General features: G+C 36.8%; 1 protein-coding gene across 1 annotated transcript in view; it reads right to left on the bottom strand.

Moving 5' to 3' along the window:
* The window catches only part of DMD (dystrophin), a gene marked incomplete at its 5' end in the record, with an annotated part of 81794 nt that overhangs the window by 17638 nt on the left and 50982 nt on the right, over positions 1-13174 (bottom strand). Inside the window, 3 exons of the mRNA XM_026069055.1 lie at positions 2486-2609; positions 2991-3234; positions 12922-13080. Coding sequence (XP_025924840.1) covers positions 2486-2609; positions 2991-3234; positions 12922-13080 — 527 coding nt within the window. The remainder of the gene's footprint in view (positions 1-2485; positions 2610-2990; positions 3235-12921; positions 13081-13174) is intronic.

Below are 13174 nucleotides of genomic sequence, written 5' to 3'. Positions count from 1 at the left end.
GATACAAATTGAACTGTGTAGAACCTGAAGACCGCCGTACCTTTATTTAAAATGTTATTTTTATTCTTTCTCCTTTGAGGATTTTTCTGAGCACATTCTTGTAAATAACATAATAAAAGGAGACGTAAGACAAGCAATCCAACAAAAGAAAAGACTCCTTTAGACCTCAATTACCGGTCTTAACCCAAGCCAGTCTTCCCCATTCGTGTTTCTAAAAAAGGCTTGGAGGACCAGGTGGATCTCAAATGTTTTGGGGGTACCTGAATGAATTTAAGACTAGCAACAACCTCTTGGCTCACCTGACTCAGAGAACCTACTGCAGGAGAAAGGTCAAAGATTCAGCCTTTGCGTAGGACAGGACAGGGACAGGGAAAAAGAGCTTTCAACTTGCCTATGTGTCTCTGGTTATCAAGGCATAAGCTCTGCCTGCAGACTACACTCTGAGTGGGTCGCTACTTTTACCAAAGGTTTAACGCCACCACTGGTGGAAAGCATATTACAGTAATCTGTCCTTGAAACAGCAGGGAGACAGAGAAGTGTAGTGGGTCTACAGAAAAATAAAAAAAAAGAAGGTATCCTTTCAAAAGGCAGAATAWTTAAAAGCTACCACTACATTATCTCATTGCCTATAAGCATCTACAGAACCTTGGTATTTTCCTGAAAAATTATTATTCCCTTATTACTGGAAGTATGCTTTTTGTATGAAAGCATTATTTATGACGCTGTTCTGGTTAGTGATATATTCACAATTCTAGAATATTTTTAGTTGCACTTCAAAAAACTCTCAGATTAGCAAACAAATATCCTCTGGTGTGAGAGGAGACTTAACAAACCATATTAGTTGTGGTTTCTTAGCGCAGTTAGTAATTCATTTTATAAATTCTGTTCCATACTGCCAACACTCAGCGTTGCTGAATCTTAACATGATCATATTGATAACAATGAAACATCCCACCATCCTTCCAAATATTGTCTCAGAAAATCACACAGGAAAAAAAAATCATGTTTAAACTTTATTTTAAATATGAACGTTTTAGCAGCCTATATAATTATGTGTGTGTTAATTAGTTAATTCCAGTCTCATAAATGAAATGGGAGTATTTGTTTATCAGGACAAATGAAAAGAAGTACATGATAGGATTTCTGGCCTCCCAAAGGACAAAATATGAAACCACACATCTTTTAATAAGATGGTTGGGAACCATTGTCTTCCTATCTTTCTTGCATATTTTTAAGTAGTATATGAATATGTATGAAGAAATTCATGGCATTTCTGCAGAGAGCTGATACAAATTATTCCACTCATGCATATTGTCTAGTTTGTATATGCTATACATAACAATGTATTTACTTACTAGTAATATGATTACGGAAAGATCCAAATGAAGTTGCTGTTACCTGTGATTGTATGCTCCATCTCACTGCAAATATTTAACTTAAGCATTAGTTTCACACTTTTCTCTAGTAGGGCCTACAGAATCCATCTTGTTCTGTACCAGCACAGATTGACATTACTCTGTGCACACCCAGGATGGACGAAAGTGGCCCTGAATAAGTTGCTTTTCCCACAACCATGGCACTTCAGACTGACAAGAATATCCCTTCCCATTCCATTTCTCACTGTGATAGACTATTTCACCAAATATAATGAAAAGCTCCCAATTAAGCATCCTTCTTTCTCAAAAATCTCTAATATAGACTAAACAAATTTTTGTGTGAGAAGCTGAATATTATCATCAGATGTCAAATGTTATCTTATTGAAGTAATTTAATTATATTAGCTTAAAGATGCAGCAATGGATGATTGCTTTTTTATTAATAGTAAATCTTTACTACTTAGTACTAAATACTTATTAATTATGTAACAGATAGGAAGTTAGGAAACTGCTACAGAACAGTTACTAAAAGCACCAAAATATCAATTCCAACCTCTATCTACAGAATATTATTACTTAACCTTACTCTACAACTCTTATGATGGCTATTATCACATCTGATGTGATATTTAGAAGAGCAACCAGAGGAGCATTGTTGGTGAGTGACAGCTCAATCCTATTTACTTGAGCAATGACAGATTAAAAATAAGATCACATCAGTTAACATGGRAATGATTAATCACACATTTAAACTCTTAGCCATAATTAATACTCTGTACATTTAAATCAGTCATGTCATGTTTATTAGCTGTAAGTCAATCTGAATGAAATAGTTAGCTTTTTTGTGCTGTTTTCAGAATTCAAGCCCTGGCTCAGCTTTGCATTTATTGTCAAAATATCCAGGCTACATGATGAAACACAAAAGCCTGCACAATAATGAAGATGCAAAGTGTAAACAGCCAGATGATATCAAAGACCATTGCAAGTGCCTACTTCATTCTCATTTGAATTAAAGAAGAGAATAGTATATTTTCTGTCTTTAAAGGAATTTTTGTTGAGAAATGGGAAGGTAAGTATTTTTGGTGAAAGTCTGAACTTTRTTGTCTTACCCATGGTTTCCGAAGTCTGGCTGCCAACTACACGAAGAAGCATTGGCTGACTGCTATCTGACCTCTGCAAAGAGGTAGAAGGAGAGGACAGCGTTGTACCATTCACCTTGGCATCAGCCTGTGGCTAAAAATTGAAGAGAAAAAGAAGCGATTATTAAAAACAGTTCAGTACAGTTGCACAAATCTTTGTATCTCTGAATTTTGCATTTATCCCATGAATACACAATTTTCTGTTTATTTTAGAGTAAATATATCCATGCAAACAATGAATCCAACTTCTCAATATAAAAAAAGGAAGAAGACTAAATAACCATATTGAAATGTGATTTAACCTTAGCACTTTCAGTCTGCAGAACAATCTAATATCTCTCTCTGACCAGTCTTTACGGATATGATCTCCTGGTATGTTATATTTGTCATAGTGTGTATACACTTCATACCTTGTTTGGAATATAGCTCTATATTTGGCTCTACAGAGATTTAAAAGAAAGGTCTGAGGACTCACCTGTTCCAGCAGCTGCCTCAGTCTATGCAGCTGTGACTCCAGCTGTTTGTTGTGATCCTCCAGAATCTGCATCCTGGCCTCCAGGCGGCCCTTGTGCTGGCGAAGCAGTTTGGCTTCTGCAATGAGTTCAGCATCCCGGGGACTTTGCGGAGAGACTGGCATCATCTCAGGTGGGGATGGCAGTGGAGACAAACCTTTGTGATCATGCTGTTGCTTCAGTCGGTCATATTCTGCTTGCAAGTTTCTGTTGAATAGTAACAAGAAGGTAAAAGCTGAATAGCATCATATATAGTATCCTTTGCCAAGGGTACTCAGAATGCACTTTCTTGCATGTGATATAACACATACAACTATCAGGGAGGTAGAGGCTTATTTACATCAGCTGTCTCTGATTCTGATGAAGCTAAACCCATGTAGGATTACACCTCACAGATTTGCACAGAGCTGATATTATATGCAACTGTGACACAACTAATATCTAAAAGCTCTCAGAGTCACATGAGTTCACAATTCCCTTTCCAGAGCATATAAAACAGGAGAAGAATGGAATGCTTTCAGACACCATCCCAAAGTGTAAGTCCTGGGTTCAGTTCTCAGCTTCCTGCATTTTGTCATTATTAGCAGAAGTCAGACTGTCTGCCATGAATACACCCTAGTAATAATTAGTGCTAACAGAGTACTTTGTATGATCAAAGCACTTTACAAACATTAATTAAAGCTTATACCACCTGGCCTGCCTATCTGTTTTACAGATGGGAAAACTAAGACACAGAGATGGCCACATAAAAATTCAGAACAAAACACAGAATTCAAGAGTTCATTTGCAACTCTGCTGTCATTACTCAGGTCACATCATTCTGCTTCCTTTATATTTGCAATTATATTTCCAATCTAGCTCTAAAATTACCAGCCTAAGATGAGGAAAAGACAATCAATGAGCCAATAGGTTAAACTGCACTTGTAACTTTTGGGCTAACTATCTTTTGGGCTATAACTTCCACCTTCATTTGGACAGCACCATCTATAGTGCTCGTCTACTGTAACTTTATAACTTTTTAAAACTTGTTCTTTTATTCTGTTTCTCCAGTAGAACAATCTATATGATTAATATGACCTATAAGGACCACATGAAAAAAAAAATCTACCAAGCAATAAGAACACAGAAGGTAAGAAACTGAAACCCTATTAGGGATAGCAGTATGATAATGCAAAAATAGAATCTTGCAGCAGAAATATTGTACACAAGGGAGGCAAAATAAACTGCACTGGGATTTTGTTACTGCTTTCCAGAGGGGAAAACTTGTTCCACAGACTACAACCTGAAACTGCTTACTCAAGCAGTGACCCAGATTTATTTTTTTCAACTTTTTCTTATTAGAGGTTGTGAGAACAGGCATTTTTTGCTAGTTTGCCTGCAAATCAAAATGTTAATCTAGTCCCATCTTTTAAGTAGTAGTTTCCAAGTATTATTTCTGATCTCAGCTGAGAACCCTGTCTTTACCATCTCGATGCTTATATTCTGTCATTCTGTCTGCCATCTGCCTGGCACTGCAGGGGAACAGACTTATGGATTAAACCAAAAGAGATGTTAGCTCTAGTGGGCGCAAAGAGATCCCTAAGAAAAAAAGGCAGCAAAGTTGGAAGAGTGGCTACTAGTTTTTTTCTCTCTTTCTCTTGTGTTTAATTCTAATTTAAAATTAATTGTCATTCTCTGGAAATTCAGAGRATTTCAAACTGCAGGGGATTGCATAAAATAGGGCAAACCTACAGATTCGATGATTAACCAGTAGCAGATGACAAGAGAATCGCCTGGAACTTTATGACCTATCTCCATTAATAAAATGCTGATACTAGCATTGGATAGGAGCTGTCTTGCATGATTCTGAAGAAAGGGCATCACCTTTGGATTACAAGTCTTAAACAATTTTAGAACCAGCAAATGTTCTAACATGCACTGAAGTTGTTTTAATTTGGACCCAGATGTATTTTCCAAGGTTTCAGCACTAAAGCTATTCTCAGGATTGAAGGACACTGTGTCTGTAATCATAGCTCAAGGGTGCTGGAACCAACAAGGGCCACTTCGGGTAATATTTAGAACCTTGGTTTGGAAACGTTTGTAACTGTTGATTTTACTTGGAGGAGGCCATAAATGACTGTCTTAGGTGGTGCTCCTYGGGAATATGCTAATGACACACATCATCCCTGAGTAATGTTTACATGAGACGAAGAACCATGTTCAGACAGCCTAAATTCCACATAAGTTCTTGAGCTCAGAGTCTCCCATTGACTGAGTGCTTCCAAGGGCTTAGTGTCTGCCAAAACAACTTAAAAACACACAAAGTCTATGACGTCTGAACATGAGTCTGTCTATCCGTTTAACATTTTCAGCATCAGTACAAGAGACCAAGACTTAGGGGTAATGACTACAGACGCCAAAAAATCAGAAGCCTCTGTATGCTGATTATAAAAGCAGTCAGCAATGTCATTTCTGCATCACCAGACTCTAGTAACTTGGGCCATGTAACCTGGGGGAGCCGTTCTACTGGAGACACAGAATGCTGTATGGGCACACAGGTGTTTCACTTGAGATCAAGAATACTGGGTCTTCAGCAAGGAGGAATTACCTGCCCTCACTTTTCCCTGTTGGATAACTGTCCCATCACCTCTCCCCACCACTAACATGTCCTTTAYTTCACAGATATCGATTATCTATTTCTCTTTGATGGTATAACTGATGCATATTTAGTCAAGTTCTGGACAACCGTTCTCAACTGGTACTTAGCATTAAAATTTTCCATTTTTATTTTGGATCTGCAGAAAGACTTGCATATGCAAAAGTGTCTCTGCTTTCTCCAATTATAGTAGACAGTGTCACCAGGAACATTGTCCCCACCTACCAACTATGACAAATCAAAGATTTTTTAGATGGAGACACTGCTCAGAGTATCTTTCTGTTAAACACTTCAGAAATTTGACACTGAACTCACCCAGGGAAATCAGAAGATGGGGTATTGCCAATATTTGATACTAAACAACTTTAACAGTTTATTTATCTGTGTTAATAATAATGGATCTTGGGCTCTGAACTATGATGAGTTATGATGAACTAACATCAACCTGGTGGTTCTTGACTGAGTTATAAGACATCTTCAGCTGTGGATGACCTTAGTACCACATGCATTGTACATCAACGCAGCTTGAGCAAATCTTTTGGCACCCAACCGCATCCAGTCTTTAACATGAAATTCTGTCAACTTGTATGGAAAGTCTTGTAACTACTTAAACCAGTACTGAACAGGTAGGTGGCATATCAGGCATGGTGCTGAAATGACGGCATCAGGCACAGAAGTTGACACTTATTTAAATGTAGATGTCTACAATGTAGGTGCCAACATCTCAGATGGTTATTTTAAGGTCCCTCTATGCTTGACAAAGATCTAGTCAATGAGGTCTAGAGAGTGAGCTACTTTTATTCTACAGCAGATATCTAAAAACTGTTATATGATTCACTTTTTAAAAGTTCTTAGTTCTCTCTGTTAACTATAAAAGGACACTGGGATGGGGGGTGTCTAGCTTGTGTGTGGACCGTAACACTGTAGAATGTTGTAGGTGTTATTAGCTTCGTAAGATCAGCTATATGAAACAGGCATAAACAGATCACAAAGTACCTTGTGTAGGTATGTAATCATACTCAAGGCTGTAGCTTGTCCATTTATGGACTCAGCCAACTAAAACCAACCAACTCCCCCATCAGTCAGGGTTTGTGAGCCATCCTCCTGCTGCTTCCGGTTATATTTCTTTTAAGTAAAATACCTGTAATGATAAATGTTAAAAATTCTCTCTTAAAGATTAAAGAAAAAGAATGTTGTCAAGGATACTGGATATTATCCACACAGAGGTATGGCTGAATTTATGAGTTCTATAGTTAAATACAGTAATACTGTTAGAAGAAAGGAATGTTTACATGTCACTGTAAAGGAAACACAAGTTATTCCTGAGCATCTATGTCAGCGATTTTTGTAGCTGCACCTTCTCACCCCAGTTACAGAGTCCTTAGTCCAGAGAATTAAGAGACTCATCATATCAATTGACTTCACAGCTGTGAGTGTGGTGCAGAGTGCAGATGATCAATAATATCAACAATAAGTGGAACYTAATATATAGGAATAAAGATTTGTATTTACATAAGAGAAAAAAGTTGAAATTCAGAAAGAAATCATTTCAAAACTGCTGTAAGAATCTCCTAGAAGAGAAAACAATCTGCTCTTTTTCCTAGCTCTGAAACAGTTTTAAGCTATGTGGTGAAAAAGGAATGTTGTTGCAAGCCAGGCGTCCAAGGAACTGTCCACAGCCCTCAGAATGGAGCATTCACATTCTGAAGAAAGAGTATTTCTTACATTTTCTGCATAAAATGGGAAGTAAGAGAAAGGGGAGATAAAAGCATAATCCTCTCAAAATGAATGTGACTGAGCAAGTACTGGCAATGTTCAGAAATCCAGCCTCACTCCACCACAGTTCAGGTTGGGTGACTTTACACTGCATGTCACAAACAAAACTGACACATCTTCTCACCACTGGGAAAATGCATTCTATTTCCATAAGAGAAATATTCAAAGAAAAATTAACTATGCTTGCACCTCTTTTAAACATTCATGAAGAAAAATAACATAGGAAGCATGCAATGTAATCTTGATTTATGCAACCATAAAGAGATGGGTAGTAAAGAGCTCATGAGTTATTAATAACATCCATCACTTGCAGGATTAATTGCCTGGTGAGGAAAATCCTAGTGGACCCCATTCGCTAAGAATTCCCCTCAGAGGCAATAGAGAATTTGTGAATTTGYGTTACTTCACATCTCCCTAGAAAATATCAGTGGTTTGAAGAAATGGACAAAGCTGGTAACTGAACCACCTACCCCTGTCCTTCATTAGAGTGCCACTGTTTACTTCTGATGCTTCACACTCAGAAGATTTAGTTCCACCTCTTCAATTCCAAAATAAATATCAAAAGGAGCCACAGCACATTTAGCAATGCATCACTTTCCAGCTTTTGGCAACTATATAGAAGGAACTTATTTGAGGAGGCTTTTCACCAGTCTTCACATTTGAAGGAACACTGCAGCCAGATGAAAACAGGGCAGCTTTGAGATTTGGGATGTTAGTGCTTCTCCAGGAGCACACAGTCCATTTTGCTCCCAGTGCAATTCAGTAAAGCAAAAGAAAGCCAAAAAGCTCAGATTCGAGAAGTCATTTTATCAAGTTCTTGTTATAGTACAGCTGGAAGCTGGGAGAAAAATGGAATGAGAGAGAAGTCTCCTTTTACAGAAGTATGTTAATAAAATTGAGTCAACTATAATACTGGGAAACCTTCAAATTTTTCTTCATTAAAATAAAGGAAAAGTTTTTTTTAAATCTTTGCAAAAAGTTCTGAGRCTGTCTCACCACAAAAGCAATGTTTTCTTTTTTAATGCTAGTATGGTACATACTAATCTATAACCTATGTAATATGCTGTTTTAGACAGACACTAAAAATCTATCTCACCTGTTTCTGAAATATATTCACTCTCAAGAAAATGATAATGCCTTCTAAAACATTCTAATGCCTATTGAGTATACCAAGAAATGGTCTTCTCATAAGATTCATGCAATTTAAAACTGAGCATGAATCTGAAGGCCTAATACTCAAATGAAACAGTTTTATCAATTGAAAATACTCTCTAAAATGTTAGATTTTAGCAAATATAAATTATTTAACAGAGAAATTTTAGGCATAAATTATTTAAGGAAGTCATGTTTGCTAGCTACAAAAGCACCAAGGTCTGAAAACTCTAGYAGATAAATAATTAATATCTCACAAGAGGTCTTTGGAATCGAAAAGAAACAGCCAGAACTGTGTCACAGCTAGGTCAGTTTATAATTTGGATTATACGTTTCACAAGAATCCTAAATTGGCAACAGATCTTTTTAAACTGTCCAAAAGCAAAAACTCAAAATTTCAATTTCAAAGAGTCTCTTTCATCTCAACAAGTCAAGACTGAGATATTTGGAGACCAGAAATTGCAGCTGAAAACAAAATGGAGGTCAGAATGTTATAAACAGCTAAAAAGAGATGAGGAAAAGTAAAAACAAAAGGTAAAAAAGAGAAAGGCTATTTTAAAAGTAGGAAACTGGGCAAAAGAGGAAGATTGGGAAATGACAATAGAGTGTTTTGAATATCTCAGTATTACTGCTTGCTGGTACTTAATGCAACTTTTCCAGTAACTGAGGAGTGGATGTGCTGAATAAAATTGTGAAATAACAAAAGATAAGCAGAGAGCACTAAATCTTCATTGTCAAAAATCAACGACGTGTATGCAACAAAAGTTTTGTCAATATAGCCATGAAAGGATGACAGTATTTATCTAACATAGCTAGCCTTCTAGCTGCTCGCCTTTCCAAGAATAAACATCACATCCAGCACAGCACCAGAAAGGACATGCACTCCAGAAAACGTGTGCATGTGGCTCTCAAGACTAGCGATATTTATGATGGAATGAAACAATCCAGGTGCTTTAAGCCTGTGCTGAGATAAAGGAGACCACAATATGATTTACATCATATTCATCCTATTTCCAAACTACAGATTCATCACATTCAAGTGCTGCAACAATAAACAATGTTTACTCAGAGAGTACTTTTGCAATAAGATGTGAAGGAATATGCATTAACCCACTGGACCAGGATCGCACAAGGAATTAGAGCACGGTTTGTTGATTATCTTTGATATCGATCAAAAAAGTTTTGAACAAACTCAAGGCAAGAGAAAGACTCGAAAATATAGAGAGATCTAAAGGGACAATACCGCTTTTTTTAAGGCAGAAAAGTGTATGTGTGTCTCCTGATTAATCCTGTCTGGATGGCTTATTTTTGTGACAAGAATCATTGATTCTTCCATAAAAGCATAGTTTTCTGGCTGTGACAATCTATCAGGACAATAAGCAAGAACTTGCTCTCTTTAGGGCTTCTGCCTTACATTTTAAGTACAAGTTATTTGTAGAAGCTTGCAGAGACAAATGCAGAGAGACAAAAGTCATGATTTTGTCATAATCAATGAAAATCACAGCAGTGTGACCTCCACACTGTCGTACAGAAATAGACCTATCAGTCCCTGCTGCATTAAGACCTGATTCAGCCATAAAAGGACAGGTTGCTTGTGGGTGGCATCTAGTAATGGAGTCTCCTTTCAGATAATCTATTTCTTAAGCTAACAGGAGGAGTTTGGTAAAAAAACAAACCCTCTCTAAAAGCTCTAATAGTAGCTATAATAGCAGAAATGAGAAAACAACATAGGCTATAACCAAGCCTATAGCTCATTTAATCTAGGACTGGCAAACTTTAAAACAGGTATTTTTAAGGTATAATTCTTGTCAGAGATTTTTTCAACCTGTTATTCCTGATTAGCAGTTATTATACTAAATAAAGCTCATACTGATATTTAAGGCATAAATCTTGAAAAGGATTTTTTCAGCATATTTAGCTATCTAAACTCAAGGTTATGCTGCTGTTCATTTATCATTTTTCTCATCTGTAGTAGGCCACTTTAAAAGGTGTATTCCTTTTTGGTGGCAGTTTATTTTGTGTACAGACAGAAAACATTCCAGTTTTTCTCCATGATTCAATACCTAGTGCTGTTTAAAAAATAACCTCCTCCAAACCTGTAGTTACTAGTATTAATAACTAGTACTAGTTACACAATATTTCTTAACCACAGAAATACTAAAAATGCAAAGTATGATAGCTTATTTTAAAATACTGATTTTCCTCCACTTTGGAAAGCATTTTGGCTTTATGTATTATGTATTAAAAGTTCAGGACTTATTTCAAGCAAGATCTCACTGTTTTTTGGTGAGCAAGAGTTTTTTTTCCCACAGCTTTCTGTCTGAAACACATTCCTCATCCTTTATGCCTCATTAATTTTCTGTATTATCTGAAACACCACTGAAGAAAACATAATCTTGACCATTCCTCTTTATTTCTCACTCTCCTGTTTATTATTTAACTTTGAGGAGCATTTAAATGATATGTGGAAGCTCTGAGAAATAATGTTGTCCTTGATTTTAACTACATGTGAACATATGGAGTTTTGTTACTTTGCAGATGCTAATTTACTGTTCTTGGAGTAAGGAAAGGGTCAGTCAGTATTTTCATGAAGAGATCGGAGGAGGGATACATAGGGATCTGTTACGCATTATGCCAGTGTTTTTCAGGTAGGTTTAAATGTAATCTCCATGTATTCTACCCGTAACTAATTCCCCATAGGAAACAGTTATATTTTAGGAGTTAGATCTTCAGTTTAACCTGGCCTTCAGAGAGGGTGCAATGCAACTGTAAGCATGAGGGCATGAGAAAGAAATGGTATATTAAAAAAGTAACTATTATAGCAAATTACATCTTTAATGAAAAAAGCATGTATGAAGCAAACTATTGGTGAAATTAATTACCCCAGCCCCTAGAGAGTTCTAAAGATAGGTCTACAGAAAAATAAAAACTGATCTTTATGGAGAACAGGCTCTTCCCTGAGGCTTGGTTGAAGTATAGAGAGGAGCAGCTGATACAAGTCCAAAAGAAGTACAAGGCAGATTTACATCTTTCTCCTATTCCAGGTGACAGAATAACTTACTTCAGGCTTCTCTATGCCAAAACCAACTCAAACTGTTCTGCAAGTCCAGGATTAGCTGTTTGTAAAAAAAGTCCCAATAATAATCTCATGGAGATGATGGGGTGCAAGAGCCACTATAGTTGATTAGCACCAGCCAAAAAAGACTTCTACACAGAGAGAAAACCTATGGCACTGCCAACTCTGGCAAATATTTCCTTGATGTTCCTAAGGCAAATGATTACTGCATTACACTTTAATTGCAAACAAGAGAAAGTATCTAGCTCTTACAGCAGCAAGAAAAAAGAGAAAGAAAATGCTAAGAGACTGTACTGTAAAGGCTAAAGAGAGCAGAAGGCAAATAAAAATGTGTTTTTGTAGATCTAATGATTTTTAAGTTTACATTCTTACTTTGATAGTTGATGGCTGTGATTGTGAATCTGCCAGTGCCAAGATCTACCAGCTTTTATGCTGACGGCATGAGAGTCCACAGTACCGTAGAAACAGGACTACAGAGGTATGATGTTGCAAGAATGCAGTCTGGGTTTTTTTGTGATTAATGAAGACACTTTGAAATTAAACTTGAAATTAAAAGAAGTGATAAATGATATTTGATACTGAAGGGTTAAAGAAATGGCAATAAATAAGTTAATACCAAAGAAATAAAAAGAAATAAAAGAGGATCCAAGTTTTAACTAACATGAAAGTAAGTACTCATCTGTCGGAGGAAAATTCAAGTTTAGAACTCATTTTACTTCTAAAAATGCCACCAGGGGGAATTCTATCCAGTTCAGCACACTTATTTCACAGATTCTTTATTTAGAATTAATGCCGTATGAAGGTTATTTAAAAACTTCACATATCCCAGTAACCCACCTTTCAGAGGAAAGTATGTCTTCCAGTGGTTATTTCCTAGAAGAAAAAAAGAAGGCCCTATCTTTTCTTGATAGGGTTGTAGAAAATCTGCACACTTTCCTCATGAATGGCAAAATAAGGTAACACTGGAATAACGCTCTTTGAGGTTTATCATTTTGAGGGTTCTATGGAACAAACTAATGGCAACAGTGCTGCCTCTTCATTGCACTGAAAGTGGGAATGAGTTAATAACTATACAAATTCAGCCTCATCATCTCTCTCTTATTGAGAGGAAACTGAATGGATTAGGGAGGTTTAACAGAATCAACTTATTTAAAAAGACAGCCTAACTGCAAGGCTTTATTAGCTTCTCTTCTTCACTTTTATTTGTACCTTTGGTGCATACTTGATCACTGCTGCAGCTGAGAATGTAACTCACCTGTTTTCCTCCTCCAGATCTGCAAGAATCCTCTCCAGTTCACCTCTTTCTTCACTCTCCAGAGAAATCAAGATCTGGGCAGGGCTTYGGGGCTGGCTCAGGGGGGATTCCTGGTTCAGACTTTGGCAGTAGTGCTGGATTAGCAAGTGTTCATCATCACTGGAAAACAGAGGAGGATAAAACAAGCTGTTACCTTTCTCATTTTTAACTTTGCAATGAATATGAGGAAAGGATTCATTGTAAGTCTCTCATT

This window comes from Apteryx rowi, unplaced genomic scaffold (assembly GCF_003343035.1).
Source record: "Apteryx rowi isolate R43461 unplaced genomic scaffold, aptRow1 scaffold_285, whole genome shotgun sequence".
In the NCBI taxonomy this organism is placed as follows: domain Eukaryota; kingdom Metazoa; phylum Chordata; class Aves; order Apterygiformes; family Apterygidae; genus Apteryx; species Apteryx rowi.
This window is presented reverse-complemented; position numbering and strand designations above follow the sequence as displayed.